The 20,220-nt window shown below is 41.3% G+C and overlaps 1 protein-coding gene across 1 annotated transcript in view; it reads right to left on the reverse strand.

Annotated features, from left to right (window-relative positions):
- Positions 1-20,220, reverse strand: part of FOXN1 (forkhead box N1) — an 848,919-nt gene that overhangs the window by 264,257 nt on the left and 564,442 nt on the right. Inside the window, exon 6 of the mRNA XM_069615340.1 lies at positions 14,218-14,345. Coding sequence (XP_069471441.1) covers positions 14,218-14,345 — 128 coding nt within the window. The remainder of the gene's footprint in view (positions 1-14,217; positions 14,346-20,220) is intronic.

Consider the following 20,220-nt stretch of genomic DNA (forward strand, 5'->3'; position numbering starts at 1 on the left):
TTCTAAGGCTTGAGTAAGTTATTTGTGTTCCAAAAACACAGGGATTTGTGTGCCATTCTGCCTCTTAATCTTTGTTTAATAAATGAGGATTTGTGGGTAGAATGGTTCAGAAATCGATGGTTTTTTTGGTGCGCAAATTACATAAATAACCCACACAGTCTCTTTCAGAAACAGTAAGAATATAAAGGTAGTACTGTACTTACTTTTTTTGTGGAATGACCAGGTTTCTTCGGATATGTTGTTTGCAGTGTAGACGCTGTTGATTTTCAGGAGAGTGGTTTTCACTGCAATTGTAAAAGGAAGAAGTTCGTTATTTTGTGTGTTTAAAGCAGTGATGTTAATGTACACGTTCATTTTTCAGCTTTCGTGGGAGTATTCTCGTTTGATATCTCAACACAGTGTGTGCGTGCTTTCATTTCACTATGTGCAGCCTTTGTATGTTATTTGCAGTATGTTAGTTGCAACTGCTTCGCAAATGAGTACAATTTTCAGTTCATGATATTCCCTTGGTTTTGTTTCAGCTGTGTTGTACATAGCAGAGAGGTTTGGAAGTGATAGGTCATTATAGTAGATGGGAAAAATTTGAATACTTTCATATTATAAGTAGGAATGCGAAAAATCGGGAGTACCTGAGAGGGATATGTCACCACAGCAATCGGGAACGTTTATTTTTCTCATACGATCGCATTGGAAGTAGCATTAATTTAGGCAGAAGACAGTAAAAAATTGTGACATTTTTTAATGGAAAAACGAGTTTTGCGCGTAAATCGGGAGGGTTGGTACGTATGTATAGGTTATGCGGGAGATAGTAAGAAGTAGTGTGATTTTTCAATGAAAAATCGGAAGTCGCGCGCTTAAAGCGGGAGAGTGGTATTTATGTATTGGCTATGCCGATTTAGTGGCATTAATTTGTTTAAATTGAATCATAAGAGTTGCACATGTACTCTGAATAAAATGTGCATACCTGTACTTTGTAATCATGCATGGGGGTATGCATGGAGCTGTAAGTAGAAATCTGCGACACTTGCACAGTAGTTGTTGTAGTAGGTGCTTTGCAATGATATGAGACTTGTATTCAGAGTGATCAACAGTACATTTGAAGTGCGGAACTCTGATGACGGAGTTAGATGTAGAGGTCTTGGATGTGATTGGTGGATGGTTGTGTGACTGCTTAGCTGTGTCCAATGAGGGAATGGATTCGCGAGTGATGTGGAAAGGGTAGAAGGACTGGCTAAGAGTTACGTGCCGCACGGACACCGTGCTTGTCCGCGGATGGGGCGTGCCACATACAGGCTTTTACAGCAAATCCAGCATGGAAAGGGGACTGTAGGCATCAGCCAATCAGATGTTGACATTGTTGATTTGTGTAGAAAGAGACTTTGTGTAGTGAAGATGGCAGAGGTGGAGACAGTCAGGGTGTTGGTGCTCGGAGATATTTTTGTCCATGGTTTACAGCACTATTCAGAATCGTAGGCATGTGGCAAACAATTTCAATGTCAGAGGAGTGGAGGTGGTGTGGAGCGCTGCGACTGATTGCAATGTAGTGGCAAATCTCCAAGTTTGCAGAGATATGCGTAGGATGACCAGTCCCCATGTAGTAGTTTTGCACTATGGTGCTTTGCATTTGGGCTACGTGAGTTCACCTACTTTGTTGGGAGATTTGGAACAGTTGGTTCAAACATTCATTAACATCTTTCCAACTGCGAAAGTAATTTTTTCTGGCTTACTCCCTAGAGCAAAATTGGACAACAGTTCTGTTTTTTGTCCTGATCAAAGTATTGGTAGGTGTGCCATCAATCGCAGCATGCGTGCTTTCATGTTAAGAGCTGGTATGTTTTTCTGCAGCCATGAGAACGTTTCCAGTAATGCGGCTTATTTTGAAGCAGGTGGTGTTTCTTTATCTTTTTGGGAAATGCCATGTTCTTTTGGAATGTAAGGCTTGCTTTGGAGAAGGTTATGTGATGATTGTAGGAGTAAACTAAGAAGAAAAATCCCCCCAAAAAATACAAAATAACAGGTGTGTCGGGCATCTGCAAAAAAAACAAAAAAAAGGCTCTTTTCAGAGCCCACCTTAAAGGGGAAAAAGGGAATACTATATAAATGTACAGTCGTCACGCTCAGATCCTCTACATGTCCACGGACATGGTGGTAGTCTGCAGGCAGTGCGTATTACATACAGGTATTCTGGGGTGGAGAGGCATGCAAATGAGAATGAGCGAACCTAGGGATTGGTCAGTAAAGTTCAGTGGGTGTGTTCTGAATGGAGAGATTTAGTGAGAACGTCTTTTTCCTGAGAGGTGAACAGACAGCTATGGTTGTGTGTGCTCGAAAGCAGATTATCTGGATTTTGGGAGACTCATGGATACATTGGTTGTAGGTGCATGCAGAACGTTGCGGTATATCTGCAGATCTTGGATTCCCTCATGTGGAAGTGCACTGTCATGGAGTGCGTGGAATGAAGTGGCTGGACTTGGTACCTCTCTGTGCTACTTTACAGACAGAGCGTCATCCTGATATAATTATCATTCATTGTGGAGGAAACAGTTTAGGGCATGTCTCTGGAATTTCTTTGCAATTTGCAATGAAGGAAGGACTTGCGAAGGTCATGGACATGTTTCCAAATTGCCAAGTAATTTTTTCTCGTATTGCACAAAGACAAATGTCGCTGCGTTCTGCTTTATTTGGTCCACAAATGGAGAAAGTGAGGAGTAATGTCAATAAGGCTGTTTGTGCCTTTCTAAGAGATGTTGGCATGTCCTCTTTCAAAATAAAAATATTTTGTTTCGTAGCACATTCATTTTTTCGCAGATATGGAGTCCATCTTACATATGCTAGCAATCAGATTTTTCTTTGAAATGTACAAAATGCATTGCGAGCATTGGATTCATAGTCACCTATTTTGTATTACATTTTGACGAATCCAAGTTTTTTAAACACACAAAACACCACCAAAAGGCTCTTTTCAGAGCCACCACTTACTCCCAGAGAAACGTGTATTGGTTTTGCTACGGTTGCACCCTAAAATTTTGTGCGTCCTAGGACTGTCCGCTGACTTTTTGAAAAATGCGCGAGGGCCTACACTATTTACTTAATAGTTCCATTTTTAAACTGAGAAAGGCGTCTCTGAAAAGAGCCTATTTTTTTATTTTTGTTTTATATTTTTTTGATTTTTTTTACACACGACACACAAGGAGAGGAGGTGAAAGGAGGGTAAGGAAGGGACACCAACCACGGGGATAAGAAAGGACAGGTGGAGAGAGAAAGATGTAGGGTGGCCCTTATTTAGGTAGGTAGCAGTTCTTCTGGTGCTCCGTGACCGTAGTCTCGAAAGCACTTCGAAGACTCTCCCCCCTGCAGAGTACTGCGTCGCAGTACATACACAATATTGTGACCCTCGAAAGGTCAGGGTCAACAGCATCGCGAATGGCCTGTGAGGCAGCTGGAGGGATGCGCTCTCCCACAGGATTGTCTCTTGTGGTGAGATGATCGGACACGGAGGATGCTGTGGAGGGACTCAACCTATTACGTTCTTTACATGGTACCACCTTGCGAATGTCCGCACCGTGGAACGAAGTTATGTGTCGCTTCATGGTTGTCGTACCAAAGCTGTATGCACCAGGTCTCCCACGACTCAGCACCATCTTGCACTGCTTACAGGTGACCAGGTTCGCACGTACTTTTGGTACGTTACCAAAAACGGTAAACAACCGCCACACCCACAACTCCCAGCGAGTGCTGGTAGTAGGGAGTTCCTCCACCTCATTCTCTTCATCCTCTTCTTCCTCACTCTCTACATCCTCACGTGTATTTTCCTCTGCAGGCCCTTGGGGAGGTGGTGGCGGTGGAGGGTTTGGAGGTGGTGCTGAGGCTGATGTAGCAACAGCAGCCATGGATGCCATTAGGGTTGATGAGATAATGTCAGCTACAGCACTAACGGCAGCAAAACTGAATCTACAATCGCCAGAAATACAATGAAGATGAGCTCAGGGGTGTGGCCTTTTATAGGGGCGAAGGGGTGCGCCTCGTAGCCATATCGATCACTCAAAAGCATTGAAAAAGTTCCAAACAATATGTTGAAAGCTAGGGCCATTGCATGGGACATGTGAAATGGTGATTTTGTATTGTAAAATAATTTGTAAAGTTATTTTGAAATGTTGCGGAAGCGGACTAAGTGTGCAAATTAGGACACACGCTCAGCGGGGGTGGGGTCACATGATGACGTCGTGAACACATCCACAAAGGAAATGGGTGCCTGCAGGACACCAAATGCACAGGAACGGTGTGCGCATGTGCGCGGGTGTTCTACGGACAGTGTTCGGGTCCTGAAACTAATTAAAAGTGCGACACAAGTGAGACGCACAGTTACGGACAGGCATAATGTTCGCAAGACTTACGGGTGTGGTGCGCATGTGCGTAGATGTTGTGCTGACTGTACGGCCAGGTACAGTGTCCTTAGGACACCTCCATTTTGTTTGACTATGGACATGCCGGACACCGCGCCTGTTCTACGGACAGTTCCATCTTGGCTGCGGACGGTACAGACAGGTGTAGTGTCCTCAGGACACTGCCATTTTGTTCATTTACGGACATCCCGGACACCTGGTGTGTTCTAAGAACAGTTTCATCTTGGTTGTGAACAGTACAGAGAGGTTAAATGTCCTTAGGACGCCCCCATTCTGTTGATTTACGGACATCTTGGACAGCTGGTGTGTTCTAAGAACAGTTTCATCTTGGTTGTGAACAGTACAGAGAGGTTAAATGTCCTTAGGACGCCCCCATTCTGTTGATTTACGGACATCTTGGACAGCTGGTGTGTTCTAAGAACAGTTCCATCTTGGTTGCCATTGGTAAGGGTAGGTGTATTGTCCTTAGAACATCTATATTTGATTAATTACGGACAGACCGAACAGGCGCGCTGTCTGCAGACATTTTAACTCTTTTTAAAAAAAAAAAAGAATTATACCCAAACAATTCCACTAAAACTAACATAACATTTTTTTTATTAAACACACATACAACAATTAAGAGAGAGAGGGGGAAGCAGACACTGAAACAAATATAGGGGAATTAGGGGTTTCCACAGGCTGGTTGTGAGGGGATGAAGGGATGGAAGTTTCTTCAAAACGTTTGTTGTTCTTGAGGGTTTGGGGTTAGTTCACTGGGAAATGGAGAAGGGGGACAGGTACAGGTGGGACAGTGTTATCTGATGTTTCCTTTCACATGGTCCTCTACAAATTGCCTTAACCCATTAAAATTCTCTTTTAGCATGTCCACTTTGTCTTCTATGCGTTTCAGAGTGTCTTGCACTGTCTCTTTTGGTGAACTTTCTTCAATTTTTACCTGGTCTGTTAAAACTAAACATATATATGTTAAGTGCCCATAAAGTACTGACTATTAATTTGCTTACGCAGAGAAGTGTGTACCATTATTATCGCGATCACCCGACATTTCGCCATGCAGAGAATTCTCCTCCAGCCACTCCAAAGTACTGCACATTTCTGTGTCAAAACAACAGAAATACATTATTTGTTCTGCATCTCATACAAAAAGTATACACACATATAAGAAAAATGAAGTTCACTTACTATTTTGTTGTAATTTGTATTTGTTGTGTTGTGTTGTGTTCGTCTGCTGTCGCTCCTAGCTGCACAGTTTCTGTGAGGTAATTACGTTGGAGGCATATCTTTTTTTGTTATGGTATAATCCATTTCATTCTACATGGTAATTAAATGAATGGATAATATGTGAGATGTGTAGGTTCGAATGGTTATTCATTACTACTTATAATGTGTTTATGTGCTGCTTTTTAAACTTGTGCATTTTTCATATGGCATGATAGAACAATTTCAGATACCCCCTGAGTGTTTGGGTAGTGTTGATCTCGTCCGCACCCGTCCGCGGACAGGCGCTCAGTCAGTGCCCTTCAATTATCATTAGCGAGCGAGTTCAGTATGTTCTATGTTACATGTATATAAAGTAATGGAATTATAGTACATATCTCCCAAATTCACATGATGAAAGTGTATAGTCAGTAAAAAAACTTTGTTAAAGGGACGTTATGGTTAAGTTGCCCTACTAAAAACCTGTGAAATGCAGTAAAAAAAACTTTGTTAAAGGGACATTATGGTTAAGTTGCCCTAATAAAAACCTGTGAAATTCAGTAAAAAAAAACTTTATAAATGGGACGTTATGGTTTGAAGTAAAACTGAAAACCCCCTGAAATTCGCCAGTTATGGTAGGCTAAGCAACCATAACTCTCCCCACCACTGTGCACTGCTAATCCTAACACCCAGGACATCAAAGATGACATCACAAATGTCTGGCAAAGATAGGTAGTACCTTCACAAAAGTAGCCGCTCCACACTTGTTACTTTGTTGTCAGAATTCTTTTTTATTTTGATATTCTTAAGGTAAGGTATATCTCCCGAGGGAGAAAAATGTGCCCTATTGATTACACGTGTTTCTGCACTTCATGTGCCTTTCTCAAATCAGGGCAAATATCCTTGTCAACTCTTCGTACACATTACATCGAACATAATATTATTATTATATGGAAAACAGTGAGTAAGGTCATAAACATAATAGACAGATAATGAGGAGGGGTGGTAGGTAGGATCAGTAGGGTTAAAGAGTGAACAAGAGAAACAAAAAGACATTATAAGCATTGACAAATTGGAGTACATTAAGAATGTTTCGAGTTACGAAATTCAGTAAAAAAGACAAAAAGAAAATATGAGCATTGATGAGTTGCATTACAAGCGGTATGTTCACATCATGTGCTACAGTCATTGTTATTCAACTCCAATCTTGTCGTTGCCCGTATTCTAAGATTGTGATTCATCACCAATAGTGTATCAGCTCCCAATAGTTATTTTTTCCCAGAACAACGGTTTAGTGCCACTTTTAAATCTCACCCCAAAAATATTCATACTTCGGTCTTACCATGAGTATCAATTCCCAGTTCATACTTGTAAGCTTGTTCAAAACATCCAAAATGTTTTACGGGTTTAAATCCCACCTGTAACATATTCATCTATTTAACAGTCAATCCAAATATCGCAGTCAAGCAATGAATCTACCTTTGCAATTTGTGTCCCGTACCTCAAAACAAAATAACTAGACTAACTGTCAATGTTGGCAGCAACGTTCTTAAATACATATTATCAAAATTCCATTTGTGTTCGACAGGATCAAAAATACCACATTCAACTTGCATTATTTGTGCTTTTACTATTGCGTTCTACTTCTCACATGTTCGTGTCGTATTGCATTTGTAAATCGCGAATACATTGTTTTTTTAAAAAGAAACGTTCCCTTCGTGAACATGAAAATTAAGTATAACCACTTCCCAAGCCCCTATGTTATTGTGTTACCCTCTAGTAGTAAATGTTGTGTAAAGTGCTCATCCCCTTTAGCGTTAGGGCTTACCTGAAAATTCCCAAAACAGTCTACTCGCCTCGGCTTCCAAGTTCGAGTGGCCGTGTCTCCTGCCACGTATCTAGTTTCTTCACGTTGCCATGGTTCAGGGTAGTCCTTCCTCTATTTTCCCTAATCCTTTCTCAGGCGCCATATTTTGGGCTTTAATTCACAATTGACTGCATTGTTGGAGCCTGTAATCCCATTCTCTACTATTTGGCTTGCCATGTCTTAATATTCAAAATCTTCCTTTGTGCCCGGTTATAACTGTGTATTAGTCATGGCTATTTTGGTTTGCTGAGTTCCGTAAGGAAAAATTTAGGGTTACAGAATTTATCCACGTTTATTAAAAAAAAAAAATTCTATTTTAAAAATGTGTACCCAAAAACAGGACCGCTTCTCATATGTGATAAGATTCATTAATATGAAACATTCCTTTAAACATTCAGTCTATTCATGGGTCATTACATGTTCTCTATCTCCCACACATGCACAGCTGGCGCAGATGGTTAATCACTTGAAAGGGGCATAGATCGGCCCCACATTTGCGCTCCCTCAGTGCAAACGAAATGCAGCAAATCTTAATTCTGTCTCATAGTGGCGTTTCCTTACCAAAAAGCACAATCAATTGACCCGTATTTTATCTATTTCCACACCCTAGTCAACCTACAAATGAATTAAAGTTGTCTGACACATTCATATTTTCTATTCATACTTTACCGTGCCAAATCTCATTCTACGTCACAAGTAACGTCTATTTCCACAACATTTTGTTACATACTTTAGTCAAGGCACATTGCGTGTCAACACATTCACATATTCATAGTTTCCAGGCATTAAAGTCCCAATACCCAATGTCCTGCACTTCAACATATTTTCACAAAAAATGCACCATTTCATTGTCCTTGTTGAGTCCAAATTCAATTGATCGTAATTTGCATATCAAACAAGCCTCCGCTTGTCTCAGCATTCTTTATTTCCTCGTCTTCTCCCAACTTCGACTTTCTGTAATCCTACACATTTTAAGTCCTGCTTATTTTCCATTTGATGGGGCTGATATATATACATATATATATACATACACATACATATATACATACACATATATATACATATACATATATATACATATACATATATACATATATATATATGCTTACATACACAGATTATAGCATACATTACATATTTTGATTTACAATTAATATTGTTTTTAATTCTCATCTGTGTTCCTCTGGCATGTTGGAACATCTTGGTGCTGTCAAGTGCGTAATTGCATAGCGTGCATGTGCCACATTTTCTGAACCCTGCCATTGGGGTTGGTAACCAGGTTGTAGTGGCTGAAATTGGTAGTTCTGGGAGTAACAATGGGCTCAGATTCATCTTAAGCGTTTATCTTTTCTGTAAATTAACTGGGGTAGTCATCCTCATATTTTTCAAAATATTGGTCTAATTTCAGGAGGGGCCAATTCTTTTTTAAGATTCTTTTGATTTCATAATTGTTGCTACAATATGTAGTAATAAATATTACGTTGTCCTTGTCCATTGCTTTGCTATTTCGATTTGTTGTAAGGGTTTTTTCCCTTGTCAGTTTCTTGGCTTTATTGTAGGCTTCTTGAATGCATTTTTCTGTGTATCCTCTTAATCTGAATCTAGTCTTTATCAGTTCACATTCCTTGTGGAATATGGTTGAATCTTTGGAGTTCCTCCGCGCTCTGATGAACTCCCCTGTGGGTATGTTCGGTTTTACTGACTGGTAGTGGCAACTGGTTGCATGGAGTGTTGAGTTTACCTCAGTCTCTTTCTGATAGGTTTTTCTCTGTAGATGGCCCCCCTCTACGTAAATTGTTAGATGTAGAAAATCAATGCTTTTACCATTGGCTTTTCCAGTGAACTGTATTCCTAAGTCATTGTTACGCTCACCTGGTTCCCACAGGGGCGTCGATCGGACCCAGACAGCTGCGGTCTCCACCAACCTGATGCGTAGTGAAGAGATTACAGTCTGGACTGGCCCGCCTAATCTTGTCTGCTGGACTTGTAGAAGTATTCTCCTGCAAGTGGAGAAAGGGATTTAGCCACCCATGGACTTTAGTGATGCCCCGCCCCCCAACTGTTCTCGTTCTCCCCACTAATCACCTCCGATATCCCCTCTTGGTAACCTCACCTTATGTTTTTAAATGATGAGCTATCCATCCTGCATGGCATGCAGGGGCGCGTAGATTCCAGTTACTTCACTGGTTTGAAGGTATTGGAGGAGTTCCGGAGGAATATTGACTCCAGTGTCTATAAAGTTCAAAGAGTTCAATATGTCCGATGTTCACTCTTGTTCCATTCCCTCGTTAGGTTGCAGCTGGGGCCAAAAGAATATTGCCTGGAGGCAGCTGATGGCGTTCAGGTAAGAGTCTGTATTACCAAACACTGTCCGGTAAAAGTTGCATGAGTTTAACTTGCTGTTTTCTTTCCCTTTATAGGTGCGGCATAGAAAGATGTGGCGAATTGAAGGATAATACCGCCGGAGGTAAAGCAGGTAAGCCTATGGTGGCAAAGAGATTGTCTTTGTCGGTTTTCTTGGCTCACCTTGTTATTCCTTTTGTTTTCCCCCCAGGTGCTGGGTTTCGACGAAGGAAATGATGGAGGCAGCGCCGAGTTGAAAGATGCGGTGGACTGGTGAGTATAACGCGGCGCTGCTGCTGGCGAAGCGACGCGTGCTGAAATAATGTCCTTTCCAGGCTTGGAGATGTGCTGGGTCCGGAATCAGGTAAGGAATCAAATAATGTCCGTGATCTAACCTCTTTTCCTTTCTTTTCCTTTTGTCTAGGAGCTCCGGATTCGAGGCAGGCGTGGCAGAAGACTGGATGCTGACTTGCAGACAAGGTGAGCGTTACGCTGCTGGATGCAGAATAACACGAAGCATGAGCTGCTGTTCGGGCGTGGTTTAAATAGCCTGCAAAGTAGTCCCAGGTAAGAAGTTCCCCAGAACCACACCCGAGTGAAAAATAGTCCCTGTAATAAAATAGTCCCATCCAGGCCTCGCGTTGGCTTGGACTCATTTGCAGCATGGTCTGCATAAGGTAAGTAAAGTCTAATAGCATGGCGCCTATGGCGCCAGGACTGATTTCTATGATGAGCCTGGCACCTAAGGCGCCAGGACTGAATCCAAACAGCCCCCAGCCGGGGCTGTTGGGGTTTTAATTAGTATCTGGATGCCTGCTCCCGGGGCTGATGGACTCGATCCGGATTCCCGGGGGTAGGCATCATGACAGTCATTTAGATTCACTCTTTTGTCTGAAATCCTCTAATTCTTCTGTGTCCCCATTCCAAATTAAAAACACATCATCTATGTAACGGGCCCATAATACAACCCTGTCTGTGAATGCTTATGCTTTAGCCAACGCGAGTATACTGTTTTGGGAATTTTCAGGTAAGCCCTAACGCTAAAGGGGATGAGCACTTTAGATGACATTTACTACTAGAGGGTAACGCAATAACATAGGGGGTAGGGAAGTGGTAATACTTAATTTTCATGTTCACGAAGGGAACGTTTATTTTTTTAAAAAACAATGTATTCGCGATTTACAAATGCAATACGACGCGAACATGAGAGAAATAGAACGCAATAGTAATAAGCACAAATAATGCAAGTTGAATGTGGTATTTTTGATTGTGTCAAAAACAAATGGAATTTTGTGACTATACCGCTTGTAATGCAACTCATCAATGCGCATATTTTCTTTTTGTCTTTTTTACTGAATTTCGTAACTCGAAATATTTTTAATTTATTTCAATTTGTCAATGCTTATAATGTCTGTTTGTTTCTCTTGTTCACTCATTAACCCTACTCACCCTATCCACCACCCATCCTCATTATCTGTCTATTACGTTTTCGACCTTACTCACTGTTTTCCGTTTAATAATAATATTATTTTCGATGTAATGTGTATGAAGAGTTGACACGGCTATTTACCCTGATTTGAGAAAGGCACACCAAGTGCAGAAACACATGTAATCAATAGGTTACATTTTTCTCCTTCGGGAGAATATCAAAATAAAAAAGAATTCTGACAACAAAATAACAAGTGTGGCGCGGCTACTTTTGTCAAGGGACTACCTATCTTTGCCAGTTAATAGAATATCACTCTGCTGCCACAGATCCAGAGTGGTCTTTGAAAACTGCCTTTGGGGTATGGATTAGGCTCTAGCAAACAGGGTATGATGAAAATAATGTCACAAACTCTCACGTGCAAAATGTTGGCTTTTTGCGATAATCGTTATAGGGGCAGCCTCAGCATGGTATCTCACGGACCATTGTTATTACCTCTTTACAGGGATCAAGTACTGTGGCCTGACAGCATCCCAGATTAAAGTAGTTACATGGCTCCATCTTAAATGTAAGGTAATAATAACGTTTTTGATAACAGTTATTGCTACAATGTTGTCGTTTTATAGTATTGCAAATAATGAGTGTCACTACTGGCCAACACAGTGGAATTCATTTTTTATCAAACATGGAAAGTCGAAAGCCTGAATTGACCTCACAATTTTAAAACAATTTTCAAACCGTTGAAGTGTATTTCTTTTACGTAGATCTCTGCAAGTACTCCACTACCATGGCCATCACTAAACCATCCTAAAGGCATAATTGCAATGTTTGATTTTATTTGCACACTGATTTTTAAATAGAAATATGTACTTACAGGGTACTTTTTGCTAGGAGATAATAATATCGATGTTTACACTTATTTCATTGCATTTTTGAATGAATAAAACACGACAGCAGAAAACCCCAGGGTAATCGGATACGAGGTGTCTGTGAATGTGCTGTTATTCGTGATCTAGAGAAAGATCCCTGCCTTCATTTTTAAGGCTCTGGCTTTGAATGCAGCTGTCACGCCTGGTCTTTGATGTCGATTAGGTCCCATGTGTAAGCAAGCTCCTGCAGCAAGAGTAATGCAATGGGCAGGGACAGTCGGAGTGTCCATTGTAGACACAAATGTTACTTGGTTAGCTGGGCTGAAGATTGCTTTGAGGGTAATTATGCACTTAAAGCCACACACAAAAATTGGTCCTTAGCCTAGGTTGTCACGTTTACTCCTCAAGAACCACATTCACTCCCCATTTTCTGAATAGCCACACATAAATATATTTGAATACAGTAATTCGAATACATAGCTATTTACAAAGTGACAGGGTGTCATGAAAACCTGATATGGTTGTGATTGTCACGTGCAGGACTTTGAAACCCCTCATTAGACCCTTGTGAGTGACAGAGGTGATCTCCCAAGCGCCTTTCAATTTTTCATTAATCTGTGGTTAACATCATGAGACCTACTTCGCATGATAGTTATATGTCAAATTGTAAGATGCTGTGTCAGAAAGAATACATATCCAGCTAGATCCATTTAGTAATTTCTTTACATTGAATACTGTTGGAGAAAAATAAACAAAGAATTAACATTATTGAAAGAACATGATTGGTTTCATTAAAATGTACTTTAATTTCACAATTGCGCAAGAAGGTTTTTGATTCCGATTCTGAACTGTGCTGAGTGGAAATTGAGGCAGACGAACTTAAGCTACATAAGCGTAACATTGTAGCCCTGCAACGTAGTTTGCTACCGAACACCTACTTTTGTGATTGCACAGTAAACATTTGTGTGACCAAACTGCTCTCATTTAAAAAGTGGGTGTTTGTTTTTGTATCACCAAAGTGCCAACATCTTTCTCTTCAGTTTCTTTGTAGTTCCTATTGTTATTATGCACAGCTTTTTAATGTTTTCATCAATTTTGTGAGCTTTTATTTGATTGCTGTCTTTGCACAATTATTCATGGATTAAGTGTACCCCTAACAGCCTATCCTATCCTTCTAATTGTAGCCATATTTTTGTCCCCTATTGCTGCCTTCCCTTGTTGCACAGTGCTTTGAGAGCTGGTTTGCACTATATTTTATTTTATTTTATTACATTTGTTATACGCCCAGACCCGGGGGTATCACGGCGTAGTTACAGACAATGGGAGAATGCAATCTTAAATGCAAACACAAAAATACACAGGAATAGCAGTCAATAATATACAACAATATACAAAATAGTCAGCTATGTACAGTTAATTGGAGCGGATTGGTGCACTGGTTCAGTTAGTACTTGTTGAATAGCCAAGTCTTCAAAGAGCTTTTGAATTTTGGGAAGGATGTTTCGTTCATAATGTGGGTGGGTAGAGCGTTCCAATGTCTCGGAGCCAGTATTTTGAAGCTACTATACCCTGCTTTCTCTCTTTTGTATCTGGGGGTTTCAAGGTATGTGTTTTTATTGGATCTGAGGAGTCTGGTCTGGGGCTTCTTCATGACTATGTTGTTGAGGTATTTAGGTGCTTTGTTGGCCATGCATTTGTGAGTGATGCTCAAGGTTTTAAATAAGATTCTAGCTTGGATACGGAGCCAGTGGTGGTCTCTTCTGGTGTTAGAGATATGTTCAGATTTTTTGATACCTAGGGCTGCTCTGAGGGCCTTGTTCTGCATGAGTTGAAGTTTGGCTATGTTGGCTTTGGAGGTGCCAAGGAAAAGGATATTATAATAGTCTAGTCTATATAAAACGCAGCACATGCACACACATACACATATACAGGAAACCACTATATTTACTCTGGTTTACACAACACTTTCAATCTATAATTCAGGGGCTTGAACTCTCACCACTTTTTTTTCACGGGGCTCATGGGAGTTGTAGGCCAAAACATCTGGAGGGTGAAAGGTCTACCAATGCTATAGGTAAACAACAGTACCAATCAACATACAGCATGAGTTACCTGTAAGAATAGATCGGTTTAGGGAACAAGGGCTGCTGAGACTCTGAGCTGACTTGAGGAGCGATTCTCTGGTACGGATAGTGTGTAGAAGTGATGTAAGTCAATGGATAGCTCCCTCCAGAGGAATACTATTTAAAAAAGAACACATATCTTCATTAGTTTATAAGTAGAGAAAATAAACATATTTTCTACTGGGGTGATATCAGTCACAAAATAATTGAAACAGCTATTATCTTTTTTCTCACTTTTTAAAAAAATATTTCTTTTGCATTTTGTATTCGTCCAATTATTTTGGGTACGCAGACCCATCATTCTGGATACAACAAAATGTCCAGTCATAATACATGACATCAGCTCTTTTCCAACATAACCCAACTTTACTTTGATGACATGTATGAGCACTCAAGACACAACATATCCCTTTTCTTTCTTATTCATGCCGTAAACTAGTTCCATTCTCCCCCTCTTTTAAATGACACACATCCCAAACACCACGTTGAACCTTACAATATTGAAAAATTGTTCAAGGACATTGGCCTATACAGACTTGTGAAACAGGCGCCAAACCACTAAATATATTTGGTAACATCCAGTAGCCGTTGCCAATTCCCAAAATCTTTATCATCACCAACACTCCCCATATTTTCACCCACCATGGTGCAAGATTCTGACCTGCTTTAGTTTTCCAAAACTGGGCCAGTGTTAACCTGGCAGCATTCAAGAGATGTGTGATTAAATCAGTTTGTGCACCTCTTGTTGCATGTATGCCCCCTGAAGCCGCCCCCAGTAGCACGATCACAGGGTCTAGGGCAATTGTACCCTTGTGATCTCTTTGATATATTCCAATATTTCTTTCCAATATATCTGTGAGTGTGGGCAAGACAACCACATATGGCCCAGTTTACCAATGTCCCCAGCACATATTCTCCAGCGCAGAGAGGAAGTAGATTTAATAATATTACTGATCCACTGAGGGGTGAGATACCATCTAAAGCACATTTTATATGCTGCTTCCTTAATGGCCGAACATTTGGAGGGGTTATGAGCCCTTTCCTATATTTGGCCCCACCTTGCCTCTGAAATTTCCGTTTCTAAGTCTCCCTCCCAGCATTCCATATACAGCATCTTATCTTCCAGTAAAGCATAATCTAAAGGTTTATAAAGCAAAGAGATGCTTTTTTCCATCTGTCCCTCGGCCATGAGTTAAATCCCTACAGTCGCTCTGTTACCAGCCCGCCGGAATCCTCTATTTGTAATCCAGTGTCTGATTTGTGCATAACAAAAATGTACCCTTTCTCCTAATTGAAATGTCTCCTTACAGTCATTAAAGGAGAGGGGAACCTCTTCTTTATACAGCTCTGCTAGAACAATAGCATCTCATTCTGCCCATCCATAAAAGTAATTCCTACTAATCCCTGACCCAAAATCAGAATTATGACTGAGAGGAGATAAGGGCCATAGTCCTGTAGTCTTTTTGTAATCTTAAAGCCTTATTACAGTATGTTTAGGAACAGTTAATATATTACAGTAGTGTACCCCCACCGTGTCTTGCTAAACCCCCCAGAAAAGGGGGTTTATGTGAAGGAATAGATGTTGGCCCCTGTGCCACATCCCGCCATCCTTTAATTGCAGGGTGCAACTTCCATTCCAACATGGGTGTAATTTGGGCTGCCAATAAATACCGCTGGATATCTGGGATACCCAGCCCATCGAATAGCAGAGTTCTAGTAAGGATTTGGCCTAGAAATCTAGGCCTCTTCCTATTCCAAATAAAAGCAAACGCTGCCCTCTGTAATCTCTTGATCATACAGGCTAGAATACTTACATGGAAAGCTCTAAACATATACAAGATTCTTGGGAGTAGGGCCATTTTAATGGCTGTAATTCTGGTGAAACACGAAAGCTCCTGCAAGTCTCAACGTTTAAGATCCTCAATTAGCCTCTACCACAGAGGAGGGATATTAGCCTTCTATAGCGCCATATAAGATGCTGTCAGTCTCACCCCTAGATAGTCTACTCCTTCCTGAAAAAAACTGAGTCTTCCCTAAAATCCTGCAACATCGTCATCACCCTTGGTAAGGATTTCCCTGTATCCCCCAGAAACAACACGATATTGTCTGCATAGAGAGCTACCTTATTTTGTTGCCTCCTGTCCAACACACCAACAATATCACGTCTTGCCGAATCCTAGAGGCAAGTGGCTCCATTTCCATCACAAAAATCAATGGGGAAAGTGAGCAACCCTGACGAGTGTCTCTCATTATATTAATAGAGGCTGACATTGATCCATTAATATTCATTCTCATAACCAGAATCTGAAAGTTTGCCAAGATCATCTTTATAAAGGTGGGTCCCAACCCACATGCTTCCAGTGCATGCCTCAAATATGTCCAGTCCATGCTGTCAAATGCTCTACATGCATCGAAAACTAGCACCAACACTTCTTGTCCCAAGCGCCCCCCTCTATCAGGTTGATGGCCCTCCTAATGTTATCATGCATATTCCGCCCTGTAATAAAAACCAGTCTGGTCCAAGTGAATTAATTTGGGTAACCCCAACATCAATCTAGAGGCTACGATTTTGGAATATATTTTAGCATCTCCATTGAGAAGGGAACTAAGGCGGCAATTTTCACATTTCAATGGTTCCATACCAGGATTTAGTATTAGTGTTGTCTTAAAAATACCCATAGCCTGTGACACTACTCCTTTTTCTCGAATCACGTTAAATAATTTTGCCATAGGTTGTACTAATCATGGACTGAAAATGTTAGAATACCCATTCCCAAAACCATCCGATCTCAGAGTTTTATTTCAAGGTAACCCATCAACGGCCAGCCCAACTTCTACAGGGGTTATGAGGCTATCTAAAAGACCTTGATCTTCCACTGTCACCCCTATTAGGCCTGCCCTTTGTATACATTGTTTTTGTTGTGTGGAATCCCAGTTCTCCCCCTTCAACAGGTGTGTGAATAATATGCCTCAATAAATGCCATCTTGTTAGCTCTTTTTGATGTTTTATACCCTTTCCATCCTTCGATTCTGCTATGTAATTCCTCCGTTTTTGTTGATGTAATTTCACCGCTAAGAATTGATTTGCCTTATTACCCCTAAAATAGTAAAACTGTTTAGCCTGTAACATCCTTTGGGCCGGTTGTTCCGCCGTATGAGCCTCAAACTGAGCATGAGTCTTCATCATTGCTCTTAATGCTTTAATAGAACCTTTATGCTTGTGCACTCGTTATGCCTCTTCAACCACCTGCTGCAGCACAACTCGCGTGTTACCCATTGCTTTTAGAAAGGCCATAATTTTCCTGATAAATTCCCCCTAGTGACAGCTTTTCCTGCATTCCAAATAATTGTCCAGTCCATCTCCTCCACCTCATTTTCTTTAAAGCATTTACGAATCGCTTCCTCCATATTGCTATATCCCTCAAAACCAAATTATTCAGGCGTCACTCCAGCCTCTTTGATTCAATAGGCTTATCTATCTGCACCTGCACAATGACAGGAGCTTGATCCAAAAGATATATAAGACCTATATCCACTGACAGCACCATTGGGATCACTGATGAGGAAACCATAACCTTATCAATCATCGAGTAACCCGTATGACCCGCATAGTCTCTATCTTCTTGATGGTAAAAGCACCACGTCTTTATTAACCCCAATTCCTGGAGGAGCTTCGCTAATTCTTGCTGACACCTATTATCATTTGTCGATGGAGGAAGAGTCTTGTCCATAGTGGGGCCCATCACACAATTAAAATCGCCTCCTATTACCACATATCCCTCACAAAGTCCCTGCAACTCACTCAAAAGCCCTCTGAGGTACTGATCCTGATGATCATTAGGAGCATACACAGACACAAGAGTGAAAACCTGTCCCCTATAAGTCCCTTGAGAATTAAATATATGCCCTCAGGATCCCTATATATGTACTGTTTAGTGAACCCAATCCCACCCCAAAGAAAATCTTGAGCCCTCTCTTTTTAAACACACTGGAGGCAAAATATTGAGTAGAAATGACATATGTCTTAACTTCCTTTCATACTGTGGTAACAAATGTGTTTCCTGTCGGAAAGCAATAGAGATTTTCAGTTCTGGTTGCCTCTGCACTACGGAACTCTGCTTTGAAGGAGAATTAAGACTCCAGACATTCAGGGTCACCAATCCCAATTAGCCACCCTCCTTTACTGACATTCCTCTCCATAATTGTCATGATAAGATGATTGGCATGAATAACCTCTTCAATTCCCATCCCCACCCATGTCACCACATCTGAAAACCACTGACAAATAAAGAACCCAAACAAATAAAGGTAACTGTCATAACACAGAATCGAAGCAATTGTTCACACCCCTCTGACCCTACAGTCTTGCAAGGATATTGGGGTCAGTTTCCAGAACGCAAGCCCCTCCCTGCCCCCACCTCCCATCAATAAACTAACGACCCTACAATCCACCACTGCCCTAATCTTGATCTCCAACAGCAATTCCCCTCCCCCTGCTTGCAACCCCCAACCCCTCGTTGACAATATTACACTCCACAGGCAAAGCCGCTCTTCGTATTTGAGGTCATGTTCGGCATCCGCTCTCCTTTTCCTCTACCCCTAGGATATGGGTGGCTCTACTTCCATCCTTCCCTGTCAGACATTCTTCGCTCCCTCTTCGTATGATCCCTATCCTGGGATAAATCACGAGATGTAGTCCCTCTGCCCTTCTCAAAGAGCTCTGCAACTTCCTCCTCTTTAGAGACAGCACAAGATTTCCGTTTCAATTCAAATATTAGCCTACAGGGGAAGGCCCGTTTGTAACATACTTCTCTTTCCCGGAGCCAGCTTGTCACTGTTCTCAGATTCTTCCTCCTGTGTTAGGTTGCTTGTGCCAGAGCCTGAAACACTAAAATGGACGCATCACTAAAATGGATCATGTCCATCTTCCTGGCTGTTGGCATGATTTTGTCCTTGAGTTGGAACAAATTAACCCTTATCAGCACATACGGTATCAAATTTCTATTTTGTTGGTGCAATTAATACACCCGGTGTGTTCTATCCCAAATGTTTTCCTTTTCCTCTGGGGCCTTCAGGATATAGAGAAACAGTGCTCTCACATATTCTTCCAATTCGTTGTGAGCTAGTTATCCCCCGCAGCCTGATGTTGTTATGACGCATTCTATTCTCAGCATCTTCCTGCTTCACCATGAGGGATTCCAACTGCTGTTTCACATTTGACTCTTATGTCTCGGAGGGGGGGGGGCCTTCCTTCACACACATCATGACTGTGCGTGGTGGGAGTGAACAAAGTGCCTGGGCTCAGAGAGGTCAGAGGAATAGCACTGCCATCCTTCCCTGATTGGCCTTTCTTCTCTTTTTTTAACTTGTTTCCTTCCTTCAGGGCTTTCACACACCTCCAACTGCAACCATTGCCTTGGTTGAGGACAACAGAATTCTTTCTGCCCAAGAGACGACAACAGAAGACAAGAGCCCTTCTACAAAGTGACTTTGTACTGGAGCAAAGTGACTTTACACTGCCAACAAACACCCTGATTCACAGAACACTTTGCATTGAAAAAGTACTCTTTGCACTGTTAATTGGGCCCATTTAACCCAGTGCAAAGAGTACTTTTTGAGTGCAAAGTGATTTACAGAACAGTGCAAATTGTATTTTTACACTTTGTACTGTTTTGTAAATCAGGGTGTTTGTTGGCTTTGCAAAGTCACTTTGCACCACGCTTAAAATTCTGTAAATCAGGTCCAATGAATCTTAAGGAATCGGAAAAAAGGGTTATGTGCAAATGGCTCATGAATATTAGTGGCCCACTTTTACCAATTTCCAACTGATAGCCTGATCTCAGTGCCTAGCAATGGGCAAAGGGACATAACCAATGCCCCCTCTTAACAGTAGAAGGAGCCTTCATTTTAAAATGATTCGTAAACGTGTGTGCAATCAAAATAGTATTCTGTGTCCATCACTTCTCTGGCATAATCAACTGTGCATGAAGAA

Source organism: Ambystoma mexicanum, chromosome 9, assembly GCF_040938575.1.
Source record: "Ambystoma mexicanum isolate Mex_15411 chromosome 9, UKY_AmexF1_1, whole genome shotgun sequence".
In the NCBI taxonomy this organism is placed as follows: Eukaryota; Metazoa; Chordata; class Amphibia; order Caudata; family Ambystomatidae; genus Ambystoma; species Ambystoma mexicanum.